The following is a 14475-nucleotide window of genomic DNA, read 5'->3' on the forward strand; positions in this document are numbered from 1 at the left end:
TGGTTTATGTCTACTGCACACCCCTGAGGGAAAGTTTAACTGATCGCAGTAGTTTACATATAGCAGTTTAACTAAACAAAAATTGTTAAAATCAGAAATGATTAGGAGAGTGATACATCAAGATCGGAATAGAAGTACACGGGCGTACTTCCGAGATTCCCAAACTTCATATGTCATAATATCGGAAAGAGCATCTCCGCGCTGAGTTATCATACTCATTATTCCCAACCCAAACACCCAATCCCTACTCATTATCCCCGCACAACAGGTCAAAGTATGCTAGGAGAGAACTTGCATTGTTTCACATAAACTTCACATGCGCTATTAAAATAAGTGCGGCATGTTCTTTACATACAAGTAAGATAATGACAGATTTGCCGTTTGCGGCAAAGCTATAGGGCGATGAATTATCGTTTCACATAATCATCACGACTTCATCTGACGATTACATTACTCATGGAGACTTGGAGGCCTCGTCAAACGCATCAGATAGGAATGGACAAGTACACTCATCGGTGGAGGATTCCTCAGCCACGGCCCCAGTTTTTCTTGGAGGCTCATCGAATGCTTCTAGTCGGCGTAGTTCGCTCCCCCTGACGAACCGCGGGATGATGAAGATCTCCTTGGGACAGCCTCTGAAAGAGTAGCGGAAATAGTGCGAGACGATCATCGGAAAGAAATTTACCTCTTGGAAAGTGACACGTCATACGGTGATTCCCGATAAAAGCCCGGCATACACCAGCAGACTTGCCTCTTCTCATACCAGTTATATCGACACCACTTGGGTGGGCTATCACGGGGATACCCTAAACGAGATGAAGTGAACCACTCATCGAGAGGGAGGGAAGGACATCATCCAACTTACATGACAGAGCACGGTGTAGCCACGGGTTGGTTGAAGGACAAGTCGAGTTGAGTCCAGGGCCATGGGGCCGATGGAGTATTTTGTAAGGATTGGAAGAACTTCTTTTAAAGGCACAAAACTAATTTCCGTGAGCTCCGCGCGGAATTGAAAAACTTAGGTATATCTCACTACTCTAATACTTATTGTAAACACGACGGGGAAAATGTGTAGATAATCGGAAAAGGTTCCCGATTATCCGAGTTCCATTGTGCTACTCTGCGCTTGCACGGTCTGCTCACGCGTGCAGCGTTCATTATCCACGAAGTCCGCACGCGTGAGCAGACCGCACGACATGTAGATCTTTTAAAACAAGAAGAAACTAAAACTCCGAAACGCATCTTCACGACTTTAAAAAACTGGACTGCACTTGAGACTTGACTCCCAATCTTAGTCAAACCCCGCTTATCGAATTCCTTGCCATAATGGTAAGGAGATACAGATATCCTGTAACCCCTCCTACCACTGGCGGCCTGTGTGCACACGCGATTGGAATGATAAATATTGTTCACGTATTGCATACTGTATGTAGACTCGAGCGGTACCAGTCAGCCGGAAGCATATATAATCTACGACGATCCAGACTGAATTAAAGAGATATGGCATGTGTACGTTCGTAGTATGGAATTCATGTAGATGGTTGGCAGCCCAGGGCTGCTATTAGAAGTGTAAGTTTAGCGCATGCTTGCGCGCGTGTGGATTTTCGCTGCGCGAATCTCATCTTGTCTAATATCACGCAGTAGTGGTTGGGTATTCTCGAGCATGTGAGTTGGCCCTTCGATGGTGAATCCATCGGAGACTGCGAACATTTGAAGGGAAGTTGAAATGAGTTATCAGCCCCTTCCACGAGTACTAGTGGCTGTGCAGTGCACAATGACAATGATCTATCAAAACATGGAATGTATTCGGAATGTTACAGAGTTGAATTTTGGCCAAAATAACGACCGAGATGCCTCTTCTTCTGCCTATCCGTCTGCTCGCCTTGGTTTACGTATTGGGCGTGTTGAAGGTCACCCGAGCAGAAACTCTGAAGCTCGATGTGAGGCTCAAAGGTGTAGGCGGATTCGGCTTCGGATTGTTTCATACTCTGGTCGACAAGAATGGCCAAAAGCTAGATGTTCTCGTTGACACTGGGTCTGGTTCTTTTTTCCTTATCTGGAAGGATTGGCTCGAGAAAAACAGTAGAATCCTCTGCAAGGATTGGCCCATGGGGTGTTTCGAATGTTCTCCGCCTTGCTCTGTGGGTAACGTGACGAGAACTGCTACTTTCGGTGGAGGAGTCACGGTGAAAATGTTTCAGCATAAAGCGAAGTTAACGGTGGGTCAGGTGTCGCAGACCCTCACTTTCGGACTGATATTTCAACACACTCCTCCCATCGATCCCATGAATCCTCCGGTAAATTTGATGGGTCTTGGCTATGATAAAGGTTTTGTGAACTTCCCGTCCATGATGACGCAATTGCGATCATCACGAACTATATCGACCGGTATTATCGCCCTCTACTTGTATCCTCCCGCTGATCCCAATGAGGATTCCGCTGATGGAGGCCTACTCCTGGGTGGAGGCGATCCTGGATTATATGAGGGTGCATTGAAGTATATCGACTTCTCTACACACGGACGTTACACCGTAAACATCGATAAGCTACAAGTCGGTGATGGACACATAACTCTTGGTATGAATATGAACGTACTACTCGACACCGGCAGCAACATTCTACTTGTCCCAGGACTATACTACAACAGTCTCATCGATGATATTAGAGCCCAAACTGACAAGGCTGCAGGTGTGCATGTCGCTTTCGTGTACGATCGAGTAGCGAAGAGATGGTATTTTCCCTGCCAATACAAGACCAAATTGCCACTGTTGCGGTTTTACTTGGGCCCTCAAGGCATGACCCCATTCTCGATGACATACATGCACTACGCTAAGAGAACGACCTATAACCCTGTTATTTGTAGTCTTATTATCAAGAAGAATCGCAAGAACGAATGGATCTTTCCCGATCGTATACTGATCGATAACTATTTCCAGTTCGACCCTACTCTCAAACGAGTGGGAATTGGCAAGTTAAAACCGCGATCTCCGTAAACAATTCTCTCCTTTTGTAGAGAGAATTATCTCCTCTTATCTCTTCTGCTTATCTCTATCTCATTTCTTTTCATTCCATTCTTTCGAACCCTAGCTCTACAGCAGAATGCCCTCCATTATCGTTGATCGTTTCATGAACGCTCCGTGAGAAGACCTCCAGCTGGATTGGTCCTTCTAGTGGTATGTTTTCACATATACCATTTAGAAGTATGCTATTCTTCGAGTTGTTCCATAGAGAGCTTATTTTCTGGCGAATGGGCAGGCTTTGTCGGTGGATTAAGATTCAGACTACACGGGGAAATACATCAGAGTGTCTTGAGTTCACATGAGTGCATTGATATCATTGTCCTTTCTGTTACGAGTTGCAGCCAAAGATACCACTGGAAGGGACAGTCAAGATTCTATCCTCGGACCGAGGACTCCGAGAGTTTGCAATTTGCAAATTGCAAAGGACACTGCGAAGTTCGAGACAGAGAGAACGCGTTCGAATGGTAGAATCGTGCAGAAATAATGGAGCGTGCCTCCCGTTACTCTTCGGTCACTCAACCTGATGAAGAGGATAAAGAAATGGACCCAGCTGCCGCCCTGGTTTCGCATGACGAGAACTGCTCTCAGTGACCAGATCGATCACGTTTGCGTCCGAGTTATGCGGGCGGAAGCGGAACTCCTGGGCAAGCAACAATTAGTGTGAGACGATGCATACCTATGGCGAACTTTAGTGACAAATTGACCTTCGAAAATTCGATAGACGAATGATACGAGGGAACGCAGCTACATGTATATCCTTGTGCCATCGAGAATAATAGTCTCCAGCGAGGGATGACTTATGCTAGAGTAGGGACTTTGAGTCCTGGTGATGATGCTTGTAGTCGATACACTATGGTGAGTGCTCATGATATGTGTCATGCACAGACCCCGCAGTTGTGGAAGCGGATCCTGCCGAGAGGAGAAGGAGTATCTTACCAGAGGTTATCATCTCGCTCAGAGCGAGTCGGCCTGTTTACAACATTCCATGCATGATGAAGAACTTACACAATTTTTGCAGAGCCTATGCTACAACTGAATAATGAAATGAACTGTGTGGGCCAATTCAATAGACTAAAGCTGATCCGGCATATTATGTCGGACATAAGCTAGTGTGCATCGATGCGAATCCAAGCCGTGTTGTTGACGTTGCATTTGAAACTCACACACATGCGCCGAGAAGCTACGGGCCTCGTAGTACGAGGCTTGGGTCTTTTTTTTGAACACTCTGTACTATAGAGTTTGTAGCAGAGCAACTGATCAGTAGCCTCCTTGGCACAAAGCGACACGGAGGATGCTAGAAACCACCCCTCAGGATCCACCATCATCAGAGACATCACTCATATGCTCGCTGACAGCATCACTGTCTCCCTCGGAGGGAGTCCCTCCTACTCCGATATCGTAGCCGTGATAGTAGCAGCAATCTTCTTGTTTATACTCGACGTGGCCTCACCTTGTAGTGTGGAGAGGATGGAAGACTTGCAGGGTTTCCTCTTGTAATCTCGGTCACGAGATGAGTGCCCGATTAACTGGTGTCATACAAGCGGCTCACACCTCCGTGAGGTGACCTCACACAGGTCTGTCCCGTCACGCAGTCCACTAGAAAGAATAACGTGTCAGTTGCCAAGAACTTTCTCTCAGAAACTTTGGACTATTGAAGCACTCGCGGATGGCCAAGCTCGTTCGCCGACTCAAATCACCTTCGCTGGAGTTGACACTAGCTTTTGCGACCGAGTACTCTGTCCAAGACCTCCCCATCAGCAGATGGCGTGAAGCCTCTGGCGTCTTTGAGTACATAAGTGTGGTTATGTACCATGTATTACTCGTTATAAAGGATAGCTTCAATCGACGCTTGACATTTGCGAGACTAACTTGCATCTTCCTCGGGGAGTATTTTAAGCCGTGATGCTGATTATTTCGAGATTATGTGAGATGTCGTCAGCAGGGTTCGAACCCGGGTGCAATGAGTTGAGCATTAGTTCAGTGCGCTCAAGTAGTCCTTTGAGGTCGTGAACAGAGGGTCTCTACAATGAATTGTTGATCCACGATGATGATAATATCACCACTGATGTGTAGTCTGCCAATCACGGCTACAACCCGTGCGGGAGCAAAGCAATCACTTTATCGCTGAGTGACACCGACTCCTTCTCAACTATGACCCTTGTTCGTTGCTTGTGGGGCGCCCCACAACACTACTGATGGCGTCAGGCACTCCTACCCTAGGATGAGATGGGGAAACGCCTCTGTTATCCGATTCGGGAACACGATAAATTGTACTGTATTTATTGTATCAGAATCGGGCAAAGTCTGATACAATAAATACAGTACCAATTCATGCCAATCCAATGGACATACTATATATCTGGATCAAACGCGTTGTCGCCACCTCCCAATCAAAGGCGTCGTGCAGTCACGATAGTCTCGGAACTACTGACATCGCTGCAACAATCCCTCCACCCATGCTCATCCCTGACCATAGGATGCCTTTCATCGGCCCTCGAATACACCAAGCATCTGTACCACTTATGCTTTCAGCCTTCCGTCACTGTCCCCTTCTTACAGTTCCCAAGTTGGGAATCCCAATAGTCCCATAATGTCCAGTCTACTAGCGTCTCAGATGAAGACAATATATGGATCAACAGCCATCACCTTCCTCTCACCGCTCTCGGCACTACCTCTACTAGTGTCTCAGCGGCTGAGCCACTCGTAGATGAGCCTCAGCCCCAGCCGACGCCTTCGACGCCTCCCCCGATGGCTAACTTGGTGGAGGTTATTGGTGATGGACTCGGACTGTAGCCTTGGCGAAGTCGATGCGTCCGTGAGTCCCCACTCCAGCATCTCCTGTGCCTAGCATGTGTATCCAGGCCGTACTTCGTGCTAGATTGAGGGCAGTCCTAGACGGTCACCATGATGGTTTAGAACGGGTATTTCTCAACTGCTCTAACCATATCGGATGTCGACACTCCTTCGAGCGACCCTTCGCCTTTGTAAGCTGACCGCAGGGCGAACAATCATTCGAGCCAAGATATGCCCAAGTAAAATCAAATTCGCCAGAAACCGCGCTCGATAGAAAAATCAATTTCGACGACACGTGTCATTAGTACAATCAATTCCGCCGGCATGTCTGAAGTAAGATCTATTTACGAAGTGCAGAAATGAATTTCGCTGATAGGACATTCAATTTTGCCTAAGGGGTCGTTTGCCTATCATCATGCCAAACCCAGGTAACAACTCTGACTATGAGAGTTACCACGAGGAGGGATATCTATGGTGAGTTTCTGCGATATGGTTACTGCTCTCTCGCTCTTCTTGCAGTTTCTCACTGTGAAATTCTCACGTGAACATGTATGATGCTTCATCTCTTTAGGCAGAATTTAGAATGCAGAAGATGGAAGATATGGCATCTTATCTGATGATATGCCCACCCGAAAGGTTATATTCACACACATATCGTCTTGCATGTTGACTGGGAAGGTCGCACTACTGCTTAACTCGACACTCTACAAAAGTAATCACAATATTTACTAAATCACTTGTGTCAACTTAATACCACACTTCCCCCTCTTCGCAGCTCTTCTACAGCAAACATGATATCCTCAGCGCTCCTCAGACCTTCCAGCCTCGTCATCCTCCCATTTGGGGACTCGACAACAATACACGGCAACTTCCCAACTCCAGCGGCTCTCGCCAACTCCCGTTCTTCATCCACATCAATTCTATCCACGTAGTAATTTCCCGGTGGTAACTTCTTCAATTCGTCAGCTTCCAACAAACAAGGACCGCACCACTTGGCGTGAAACACCGTTATGTGGGGTAGTGCCCGCGAGCCTTCTTCCGAGGCAACACTGAGTAGCGTACTGTTCAACGTGACACCGAGTAAACCAAGAAGGGAGACTAGCAGTAAGACCGAATGTAGTCGTGATTTCATCGCATACAAACGACTTCAAAAATCAACATCACACTCATACTGAATGAACTCAAATCGACGATGAATCGAACCGAAATGTTACAAATGGTGACGAGTTTCAAGTCTATATAGTGCCGACTAAGGCACTTCCACCAGCCCCTACTCGCTTCTGTCGATCAATAACACTTCTGTCGAAATCTACAATAATAGTAATTGCCATAGGGTCAGTCTCGGGGTCCTCACTGGTGTAAGCCGCCGTGCATTTACATTGCTGACATAATACTTATGAAGTATGAGGCTCAATGTGATTACCATGCCAACAGCATTGATCGCTCCCTCGATCAGACCAGCGGCGAACGCGGCACAATTCACAAAGTTGTCGTCTGAGTCGTCCGAGACGGGCGGTAAGGAGATGAACCTGTTGGCAGTAGTGGGAGAGGGAAAAGATAGGAAGCAATACTTGTTCAATATCCACTGTTTATCAGCTAAATAGAACTCACATTCTTGGTCTGTTGTTAAAACCTGATAAGTTAATCACTGCAATACGGAGTATTACTACTACTACTACTACTACTACTACTACTACTACTACTACTACTACTACTACTACTACTACTACTACGACCACTACTACTACTACTACCACTACTACTACTACCACTACTACCTCAGCTTCATGACCAAACAGAGCCTTCCAAAGATAAGTAGCAATGTGATATAACAGGGGCAAAACCTTATAATCTCGCTTTCGCGACATCTGACCAAGCACCCCGTTGGTAGAACCCTTTTCATCCTATTCTCACATTCCGAGAAGTATCCCTCATATACGTTAGTTCCAGCAAACCCGGCCCCATAGAGGCGCCCATCTTATGCAGTTTACTCTCTAGATGCTCATTATCTGGCCCTTGCCGCCGTACAGCGTAACAAACCATCTCACTGAATAGATGCGCCACAGACGCTTGTGAGACCTGAAAACACGAGAACTTCAGAAAGGGAGCACAGCAAATAGTGAACGCCATTTAATGATCATCAACTACCCTCACTCCCTAAACTGTCCAAACTGACAATACCACATTTCTATCGCATCACGGAATCTCAGCGACTCAATCGAGAGAAACACCAGCGTACTTTACCCTTAGGCAAATATGCAAAATCAGCATTAGCTGTTAACATATAAGAGTTTTGAGCTGAAACTCTAATAAAACATACAAATCCACCCGTGATACGAAAAACACTAGTCAAAAACATACTTCACGACTACTGCATAATGCGAATTTCGCGTTTTCACCGAGTACTACGCTATTTCACGTAAAACGGGTAAAACCTCACTGCTTATCTATTGTATAGTGGAATTAAACCGTAATATTCGGGGCCGTTACTGGTATATGAGGGCGAGCGAGAAAATCACTTTCCTCGATATATGCAAAGTGGACAGGAGAATATACGTTTGTGAAAAGATTAAAAATGATTACGGCTGCCACGACAGAACATAGGTTCAAATCCAAGGCTCAGAAGTAGTGTTGAGAAAATATATGTTCGCTTGCCTCAACTGAGCTCCGGAGTTTTCTCACTAACTTTACAAGTTTACGTACGAATTCGGGTGAGATAGTACAGAAACCAGCGAGAATTTCCCGAAGTTTTCTCAGAATTTTCACATTGTTACCAACAGATAGTATTTTCCCACACTGCTCACGAGGACTCAACTACTACAGTAAGTCGACAAAATGAGCTCAGCATCGTTTTTAATACTTCCAGTGAACTCCCCCGCACCACTAACACTCTCAACATTCATATTACCTCTGCAGTGCCAGCAACGATAGTCCTAGTAAGCACGCAGTAGTCTCTAGATACCTTCCTCACTTCACTGCTCTCCATCTGTTGCTTTCTGGTCGACATATGCGCAAGTAAAACCCCAAAAGGACTATCTCATCACATTCACCATTGACACACTGTCAGTCTACTATAAGCGTACTTGCGTCGAGAAAAAGAGCACTAACTCGTTTGAGAGAGAATAGCCACCGTTTTCGACGACAAGCAAAACGTCGTTTTCGAGCCTACTTCACTAACTCGACCGCGGAATAGGTAGTAGCCTCTACTGAAAATGATACAGAACAATGCGGAAAACTACGTAGTAGTGGATACCCCAGTGATGATTGCCGCTACAAGCTAAAGCGTAATCACAAGTAGTAGTAGCAGCAGTAATAGTAGGATATTATACGTGAGACACTCAGCCCGCACGACCAAGATCAGCTGCAGGATGGTCCTTCCTAGGGAGTACCATGCGGTCCACTAGCAAGCTATGGCCTTCCTCCTCATCACTAGTGGTCAGTGGGTCAGTCTCGGCAACGATTTTGCGTTTCCGAGTCTGCAACACCAACAACGTTAGTGATAGTATTACTGCCAATATCAGAGAGAATGAGAACCATAATACCACTTCTCGGTAAGTTCCTGTCATAGTCTTCACCAAGCCGACCATCCAGCCTCCTATGAACACTCCAGCAGCCTCCATCACTTCATAACACCCATAAGCAGTAGCAAACAGGGCCCCTGAGCCCTGTATTGCTGAGGGCACTGTCGCTCGCAGAACTGTGGGAGTAAGTGCGTTACAGAAAGAGAGCATAAGCAGTGGAATGTCTGGAGACGTGAACAAGCTGCTACTGAGGAGGTAGTACCCCAATGAGCCTATCGTGCCAGCTACCATCAGTATCACCGGTAGTAGGACTGCCGATCTTCCAGCATAGTCAATAGCAAGGCCCATAAGAGGTGATAGGAGTATGCCGAGACTGTCAGTTATAGCCGCGGACTGACCAGACTCCACCTTGGTGTAGTTGTATTTGGCCCGGAGGTAATCAGCATCAATGTGACCGAATACTCGATGGGCGTTTGAAAAGAGGAGATGGAGGAAGCAGACGATCCAGAATGCCAAGGGGAGCATCAACGTCCTACGGAAATCTCGGAAAATAGCCGCGCCCTTCACTCGCACGTGCTGCTGAGGCATTTGCCTATACCGATTTCTCTTGCTCATTCTTAGCCACCAATATGAAACCACAGTCGACACAAGGCACCAGAACAGACCCCATAGAATGGATATACTATAATCACCATTGAAGAGCTCAGCTACGGGAGCTAGAGTAGTCTTGGATACCACACCAGAGAGAGAATGAAATGCTTCCTGAAATTCGAAAATTTCCATCATTAACGACGACTCAGTTACTGTATTACTGTCAATCCTATTGCAAAGGTAATTTTATTGGGAAAATAAATCGCCGCTATCGCTCCTGTGAGTGAAGACACGCAGCCCTGCCCAAGGCCTGCGATGAACCTTCCAGTGAGTGCCAACCAGAAAATGTGTATTTTCGTGCCAAGGAAAAATATCAGTTGCCCTGTGCAAACGACCCCAAGGAAGAACATAACGCCGAGTTTAACTCCCCAGCATTTGTCTACGACGACTCCTCCTACTGCGGGAAGGATGAGGTTTGGAAGAGTGCCGATAGATTGAAACCAACCCCATCGTAAGGAGTCAATAGGAGGGCTCCACTGAGGGTCTTTGGCATAGTACGCCTTCAGTGGTGATATGGTCTTGATGAAATGCGCTCCAAATTGGACCAACACGGCAACTAATAAGACGCCCCATAACCTGCCATACGCGGGCAGCTAGTGGAAAACCGTATTGATCCTCCTACCTAGCTCTATCAGAGAAACGATGTCGAAGTCGTTGTTGAGGAGGCTGACTTGGTGACGGCGGATGACTATCCTACAAAGCACAAGCACTGAAGTGATGCTATAGTAGTAGTAGTAGTAGTGGTAGTAACAGTAGTAGTATGAGTATGGTTACTTCACTGATTATGCTATACGATGAAGACGGTGGAGGTAGAGGCTCTCCTTCCCTAACACGATGAATTGGAGGGGATAACATGATGACTCTAACAAACTCAACAAAGCTAATGATAGGTGCGACCCTTTGCCGAAGGCATTCTTTATAGTGTGGTTACCACTTACCACTGGTCGGAATATCAGTGTCGCATACCACACCTTTGCCAAGTTCTATTCCACCATTGGAAGCTTCAATTTCGGCAGACTACTAAGCTCGTGTGCGAAGATTCCCCAGAGGCGAACTTGATGATCCCACGTGTGAAATAGGAGTTACTATTATGTCGAAATCAAAGTTACTAAACCGGCCCGTCGAAATTGAAATTTCCTATGTCGAAATGGAAGATTCTAAAACCGCGCATCCTTGAAGTATCTTGGCGCACGAATTCGCTAGTCTGCCGGAGTTGAATTTTCCAGTGGTGAAATACAAGTTGTGAAAGTGGCGTGTATCTCGATGAGCGATTCCTAAGTCACCTGTTCATCGGCCAGCTTCACCAAAATAAGCGTCACGTTTCTGTCTTTTCGTCACCCCTTGCAACCCCAGCATTTCGGCGTGGGAGGCTCGCTGTCAGTGACAGCCTGTCACCAAGGAGCGGTCTCGCCAACACCCCAAAAATTTTTGGGGTGTTTGCACACTTAAAATGTGTTGGCGGCCAGTGGCCGCTCACGACTACTATTATCCCTTGGATTGCTCAATAAGCTGGTCATAAAACCTCAATTCAAGTCTCCTCTAGTGTACCACGCGCGCCGAAAAAATGTTGGAAAAGTCTCCCTACCGGGAATCGAACCCGCGACTGCTTTATAAAGACTTCTAGCCTAGCAGTTCTAGGAAGCTTGGATCTTAACAGAGTGACTTCAGCGAGTGAATGATCAGAATTGGGACTACTACGGCCATCACGTCAACTTGTAGTCGTAGATGAGGTGCTGCACTGAGTCCTACGAGGGCCCGAGTGCCAATCGCACGGTGGGACATGACGAGGGTGATGGAATGGAATGCAACACTTCGCATCCACGTACTATGCACGCTCTAGCTACTGAAGTTGCACTTCAATAACTCGTACTGGCTTGAGTTCGTAGTTTCATACAGCTACCACAAAACCTGCGCGCGTGCGGCTCAGCGCAATTAGTGTGCACGCGTACTCGTCCCTGTTGTCCCCCGAGTTATACACCATTTGAAAATCTCTCTATTCTCGATGCTTGAGTGAAGGTCCAGGCTTTCAGGGGGCAAATTCAAGCAAGCGTAACAAGTATTGCTCGTGCGTTCGCGACGCACGTCATTGTGATCGATCCGAACCAGAAAGTGGTGCAACCGGTCGAGACTGAAGTGACAGCAATCTGGCTGTCCAGGAGCACCTCGAGCCAGTTCCACCCTGGAATTTTCCTTTTACCTTTACTAGTTGCTTGGGAGACATTGCCTATGTGCCTGCGTGCTAGGCAATGTGACTGTGGGGTTGAGCCAATGCACGGCGTGTTGTGAGGTTCGAGATTATCACCGCCCACTGCTGCCTAGTTGGCTAACACTTAGTCTCACCCAACACTCCCAAATAACTGATGCGATGCGGTGGAGCGTGCCTTGAAGAGCTCAGATTTCGATGATGAAGGGCTTGTGCGTAAATCTGTTGTGGAATTATGTCTGGTAAGGAAAGGAAGTCAAGGGATGTGATACAGTTTCGGCATAAGATGAAGTTGTCTCTGTTGAGGATGTTTTTGTTGTCGCTCTGTTGTTGTTGTTGTTGGTGCTGTTGTTGTGGTCGTTGTTGTTGTATTTGTTGTGGTCGTTGTTGTTGTTGGCGATGTGACGAGGGTGAATGCACGCTGTTGTTGTGGATCCGTACTGAATTCATGTAACCTTAAATCATACAACGTGGTTTTCACGTTACACGTGGTATTGAGTTCAACTGGGTTACGTGGCAAGGGGCCGTATGGGGTATGCAGTTGGCGTTCAAAGGCGATGAAGCACCTGGTGAATCCGTGACGCTATGTTGTTCTTTGTCGCTCTGTTGGCTCTAAGGGCCCAAAACCCGTGAAACGCATATGAAACTGGCTTCGTCTTAACCTGCCTTGTTGGGCTTACTCATAACTGTTCGAAGTGAGTTGGTTACAAAAACACCGAGAAGGCGCTTGCCTCTCTAAACGGAAAATGAGACACAATAGTGAAGATTCGTACATCTGCTGTTCTGTTCTCCGTTTCAATCAGATCTTCGCCGCTCTTCCTTTCATGGACGAGTGATTGAGTCGAACTTCATTTCAGTGCACTCCAATATCGATTCACCCATCCCCCCAAAACTGATGTCCATTTCAGCGAGATTGGCTTGCCTAATCGTGATATTATAGACCTTGTTCACTAAATTGAAATCCTGATGTAAACCGCGTCGCAAAACCGACCTCCTTTATGAACTAATATGATGCGCTCTCAAGCGCCAAATAGATGTCCTCACTCGTGTATGTGGATTCCTCAACCGCGAACAGGCTAGTGGAGGAGGTATTCGCCAGATAGGTTCCTTAGTGGTATAGAACTGTCCCAGAAGGTTGACTCCCATACGAAACTCGAACGAAAACGACGGCTTTACCGATCGAAGCACCTATTCACACAACTGCATGCTTATTGCAGACGCACAATCACCATCACCAACCTCCCCCTGTTCCTATCCATTGTACGTGCCCGTGTAGAGGCCTATGCCGCTAGTCAACACACACGTAACGACACCAACAGACGGGCTTCAAGCACGGACTCAAAGTCCTGATTTGTGAGCACATCCACGTAATGCTCAGCATACGACTTCCGATATCATTGATTTGACTAACCTACCTTCTCCCGTTCGAGTGGTACAGTCGTGGTGGGAAAATTGCGGAAATCGCAGCCTCATCAACGGTCCATACTATGCGCTCAAAGTACTTCAACTATCTATCCAGCAAGCGAGCAATGCTTCGAGCAAAATGCCGAGATAGCCAAAACCATAGCATCTCGCCCATACTGCTGAGTCTCGTGCGAGGCTCTTCATCGTTCACTTGTGACGCAAATAACGCTACGCGGTCACTCGGTCAAGCCGAGGCAGGCAACTGAATATGCTAGTTAACATTCTCAGTGAACATTGCCATGGACCGGTTGTCTTATCAGCTCCTCGGCTCTGCTGAATCCGATGCAGGGTCGGGCCTAGCCGCAGGATAGTATGTAGGTGGATGGATGAAAGCACCTACTGCCGAGGACAGTCGACCGGCCCAATGCTGAGGGACGTATGATACTGATGCACATATGCTCCTGAGAGATTCAGTACTGTTACACACACTGAGAGTGGAATCTCACTGCTGAACAGACTGCCACTCATCACGTGGGGGAGATTTCGTTCGTATAGCGCAGCGTTTGCTGTGGGTGTGGTAGTGCTATACTGATGGCCACTAGCATTGTCCACTGCCGAGCGCTGCGTCATAAAGGACTGTTCTGATACATCGACGCTGTCCTCGCTTCCAGTGGCGGTGCGTTTGGTACTACCACTGGTTGAATCTACTTCTATACCTCCGAAAGCCTTCGTGATTCGGGACGAGCTCAGGTCTATTCTTGCGTTATGTGGATGGTAATATTTCCATCTGTGGTGTTACTCGTACGATCATAATCACGCCGATTCGCACCTGTCTCGTTCATCTTCCACCTTCCTCTTCTCGCGGTTTTCACGCGTACATCGG

At 47.0% G+C, this 14475-nt stretch overlaps 4 protein-coding genes across 4 annotated transcripts; 1 reads left to right on the forward strand and 3 right to left on the reverse strand.

Moving 5' to 3' along the window:
* Positions 1-1850: 1850 nt before the first annotated feature.
* Positions 1851-2993, forward strand: Pmar_PMAR004528 (Renin precursor, putative; the record flags this gene model as incomplete). Its single annotated transcript, XM_002765025.1, has 1 exon — positions 1851-2993. The coding sequence occupies one exon, from the start codon at positions 1851-1853 to the stop codon at positions 2991-2993; it is 1143 nt and encodes a 380-aa protein (XP_002765071.1).
* A 4055-nt stretch (positions 2994-7048) lies between these two features.
* Pmar_PMAR004529 (41-2 protein antigen, putative) lies at positions 7049-8820 on the reverse strand (the record flags this gene model as incomplete). Its single annotated transcript, XM_002765026.1, has 6 exons — positions 7049-7195; positions 7237-7342; positions 7385-7446; positions 7592-7681; positions 7728-7892; positions 8722-8820. 6 exons carry the CDS (start codon positions 8818-8820, stop codon positions 7049-7051), a joined length of 669 nt encoding a protein of 222 aa, XP_002765072.1.
* A 331-nt stretch (positions 8821-9151) lies between these two features.
* Positions 9152-10120, reverse strand: Pmar_PMAR004530 (conserved hypothetical protein; the record flags this gene model as incomplete). Its single annotated transcript, XM_002765027.1, has 1 exon — positions 9152-10120. The coding sequence occupies one exon, from the start codon at positions 10118-10120 to the stop codon at positions 9152-9154; it is 969 nt and encodes a 322-aa protein (XP_002765073.1).
* Positions 10121-10146: 26 nt separating this feature from the next.
* Positions 10147-10541, reverse strand: Pmar_PMAR004531 (hypothetical protein; the record flags this gene model as incomplete). Its single annotated transcript, XM_002765028.1, has 1 exon — positions 10147-10541. A coding segment is annotated over one exon (395 nt), but the record flags the coding sequence as incomplete, so codon positions are not given.
* Positions 10542-14475: the final 3934 nt, after the last annotated feature.

Source organism: Perkinsus marinus, assembly GCF_000006405.1.
Source record: "Perkinsus marinus ATCC 50983 genomic scaffold scf_1104296975926, whole genome shotgun sequence".
In the NCBI taxonomy this organism is placed as follows: domain Eukaryota; phylum Perkinsozoa; order Perkinsida; family Perkinsidae; genus Perkinsus; species Perkinsus marinus.